The 3,076-nt window shown below is 47.3% G+C and overlaps 1 protein-coding gene across 1 annotated transcript in view; it reads left to right on the top strand.

Annotated features, from left to right (window-relative positions):
• Positions 1–377: 377 nt before the first annotated feature.
• Positions 378–3,076, top strand: part of DENND1A (DENN domain containing 1A) — a gene marked incomplete at its 5' end in the record, with an annotated part of 125,991 nt that continues 123,292 nt past the window's right edge. Inside the window, one exon of the mRNA XM_029286196.1 lies at positions 378–436. Coding sequence (XP_029142029.1) covers positions 378–436 — 59 coding nt within the window. The remainder of the gene's footprint in view (positions 437–3,076) is intronic.

Genomic DNA, 3,076 nt, shown 5'->3' with positions numbered 1-3,076 from the left:
AAAGATCCAGCTGGTTGGTCCTGGTGGCCTCGCTGTTCTCCATCTGGCGGGGTCGGAGAGCCTCCCCGGAGGCGAGTTAGCACGAGGCCATCCCCGTCGCCCCCTCCTTCCCAGGGCCGCCGCGGGGGGCTCCTGCTGCTTGCCCATGTGTGAATCTTGATTAATTTTTCATTTTTAATGAAGTTTGATCATGTTTGTTCTTTCCCGTGATTGACTGGCGGGCTCTTCTGGTGTGTAATTGATAAAGCATATTTCTCTTCATCTGTCTCCGGTTTCCGTGGGTCTTTCCCGTGGTTAACATTAGATTTATTGGTCCCTTTAGATGATTAAATTATCTCTCTTCTTCTCCTCCTCCCCCCCCCTCTTCCCTTCTCTTCTCCCCGCAGGAAATTCTGCCCACGGTGGCCCGGTTCTGCTTCCCTTTCTACGTGGACAGGTAAGGCTGAGTTCCTAAACATTATCAGAAGGAGGGAAAAAATAAATAAATACGACGTAAATAAAATTGGTCCGGCTAATAAAGAGCGTGCCGTCCTTAAGCTTCTTCCTAAACCTGTTTTTAAAATAGTGCCTTTTCTTTTTTCCCTAAGGATCTTTAGTGGAGTGTTTTGTTTTTTTTAAAAAAAAGTTTTAATCGATTACTTTATGCACAAAAACGGAAGGATCCTTTGATCCCCACCGTGGACGAAGGGCTGCAAAAATGGATGGGAGTTAGCAGAGAGGGCTAAACTGACTGCTTTGATTAAAAAACAGAACACAATCACTTTTCGTAGCTACTTGGAAACCACTTCTGGACTTTGTGCTTGAGGTGGGGAAAAGAAATGAAATTTTGATTTGGGGTTTTACCGACTAGATAGGTTTGTTGTGAAAGAAGTGGCTAGTTTATACTATTATGGAAAAGTAAAAAGTTGAGGTTTGACGTCATTATCTTATTCTGCACCAAGGAGAGTCAGAAGTTAAGGCCTTTCCTCCCCTATCTTTTTCTACTATTTCCTTTTAGCATTTTTTATTTTATATTATAAATGAATTAAAAAAAATGTTTTAATCATAATCATGAATCAGCCACAGCCAGGTCAGAAGCTTCTGTCAGATCCACCACGATTTTCCATGAAGTTGTCTTCGAACGTTATTTACATTCTGCTGTTAACATCGTGTAGTTTTTAAAACTGCGGGGTGTTGTTGTTGTTGTTTTGTGGGTAATTGTGCAAATCAGGCGAATTGCAATGAATTTGTAGAGCTTTGAATTTGCTCCTTGAGAACATCATTGCCCAAATTGGGATGTGTGTGTGTGTGTGTGTGTGTGTGTGTGTGTGATTTCCTGCAACCCTCAACAATGTTGTTTCTTATCTGTCTTCCTTCTTGTCAATCACGCTTTGCCTTCTCTTCGTTATTGTGTGACATTGATATCCTGCTGCAAAAGCTTATGTCAAAATCTGTGTGGGTCGCTGCCGGCACTGGGGTTAAGTGTCAGTATGGGGGCAGGGAGAGTCAATAAGAGGGAGACAAGGTGGAATAAATAAATGTTCCTGCTCAGGTGTTTCCTCTTCAATGGAAGGGAATAGAAGGGAAGGGAAAGGAAGGGGAGGGGAGGAGAGGAGAGGAGGGAAGAGAGAGGAGGGGAGGGGAGGGAAGAGAAGAGGAGGAGAGGGGAAGGGAAGGGAAGGGAAGGGAAGGGAGGAAGGAGAGGAGGGGAGGGAAAAGAGGGGAGGGAAGAGAATAGAGAAGAAAGGAGAGAAGGGAAGGGAAGAGAGGAAAGGAGAGGAGAGGAGAGAAGGGAAGAGAGGAGGGGAGGGGAGGAAGGGAGAGGAGGGAAGAGAAGAGAAGAAAGGAGAAGAGAAGAGAGAAGGGGAAGGGGAAGAGAGAGGAGAGGAGAAGGGAAGAGAGGAGAGAGGAGAGGAGGGAAGAGAGAAGGGGAAGGGGAAGAGAGAGGAGAGGAGAAGGGAAGAGAGGAGAGAGGAGAGGAGGGAAGAGAAGAGAAGAGAGAAGGGGAAGGGGAAGAGAGAGGAGAGGAGAGGAGAAGGGAAGAGAGGAGGGAAGGGAAGGGAAGAGAGGGGAGAGGAGAGGAGGGAAGAGAATAGAAGAAAGGAGAAGAGAAGAGAAGGGGAAGGGGAAGAGAGAGGAGAGGAGAAGAGAGGAGAGGAGGGGAGGGAAGGGAAGAGGGGAGAGGAGAGGAGCGAAGAGAATAAAAGGAAGGAGAAGAGAAGAGAGAAGGGGAAGGGGAAGAGAGAGGAGAGGAGAAGGGAAGAGAGGAGGGGAGGGGAGGGAAGGGAAGGGAATAGAAGAAAGGAGAAGAGAAGAGAGAAGGGAAAGGAAGGGAAGAGAGAGGAGAGGAGAAGAGAAGAGAGGAGGGGAGGGAAGGGAAGAGAGGGGAGAGGAGAGGAGGGAAGAGAATAGAAGAGAAGAAAGGAAAGAAGAGGGAAGGGAAGGGAAGGGAAGGGAAGAGAGAGGAGAGGAGAGGAGAAGAATGGAATGGAACGGAGTAGAACAGAACAGTTCATTTGGCCAAGTGGGATTAAACACACAAGGAATTTGTCTCCGGTGCAGAAACTCTCAGTATACATGCAAAGCAATAGAGGAGTACTACTACTACTACTACTACTACTACTACTACTACTACTACTACTACTAATAATAATAATAATAATAATAATAATAATACCAATAAGAGGGGGTAGTAAAGAAGCATTGCCTTGTCCCTGTGGTCTCTCTTCTCTGGGGTGGCCCAGTTCAAATTTCTGTTATCTTGCCATTGGCCTCTTCTCTCCAAAACCCAGGAGAAGTGAGGGCCGTGAGATCCCACGCTCCACTAAAATGGCAGGCACCCAGATGTCCATCGTGTCTCCAAGAGCCCTTTCTTGAAAGCGGTGGTGAGACCAAGCGGCTTCTCACCAGAGGTCCATATTTGGAAGACGGCCTCAGGTGCCTTGACCCCTCCTCCAACCCACTCGATCTTAAAACTGAAGTCCTTTAGCTTCTAATAGAGGTCGCCCCGGGCAGGGAGTTGAAGGCCCCTGGAGCCCACCACACCTTGAAGAAGTGGCAGGCTCAGATGCCAGGGATGGGAGACCCTTCTGAAATG

Source organism: Protobothrops mucrosquamatus, unplaced genomic scaffold, assembly GCF_001527695.2.
Source record: "Protobothrops mucrosquamatus isolate PMUCROS unplaced genomic scaffold, P.Mucros_1.0 scaffold3078, whole genome shotgun sequence".
Lineage (NCBI taxonomy): Eukaryota > Metazoa > Chordata > Lepidosauria > Squamata > Viperidae > Protobothrops > Protobothrops mucrosquamatus.
The sequence above is the reverse complement of the archived record's forward strand: the minus strand, read 5'-3'. Positions and strand labels throughout refer to the sequence as shown.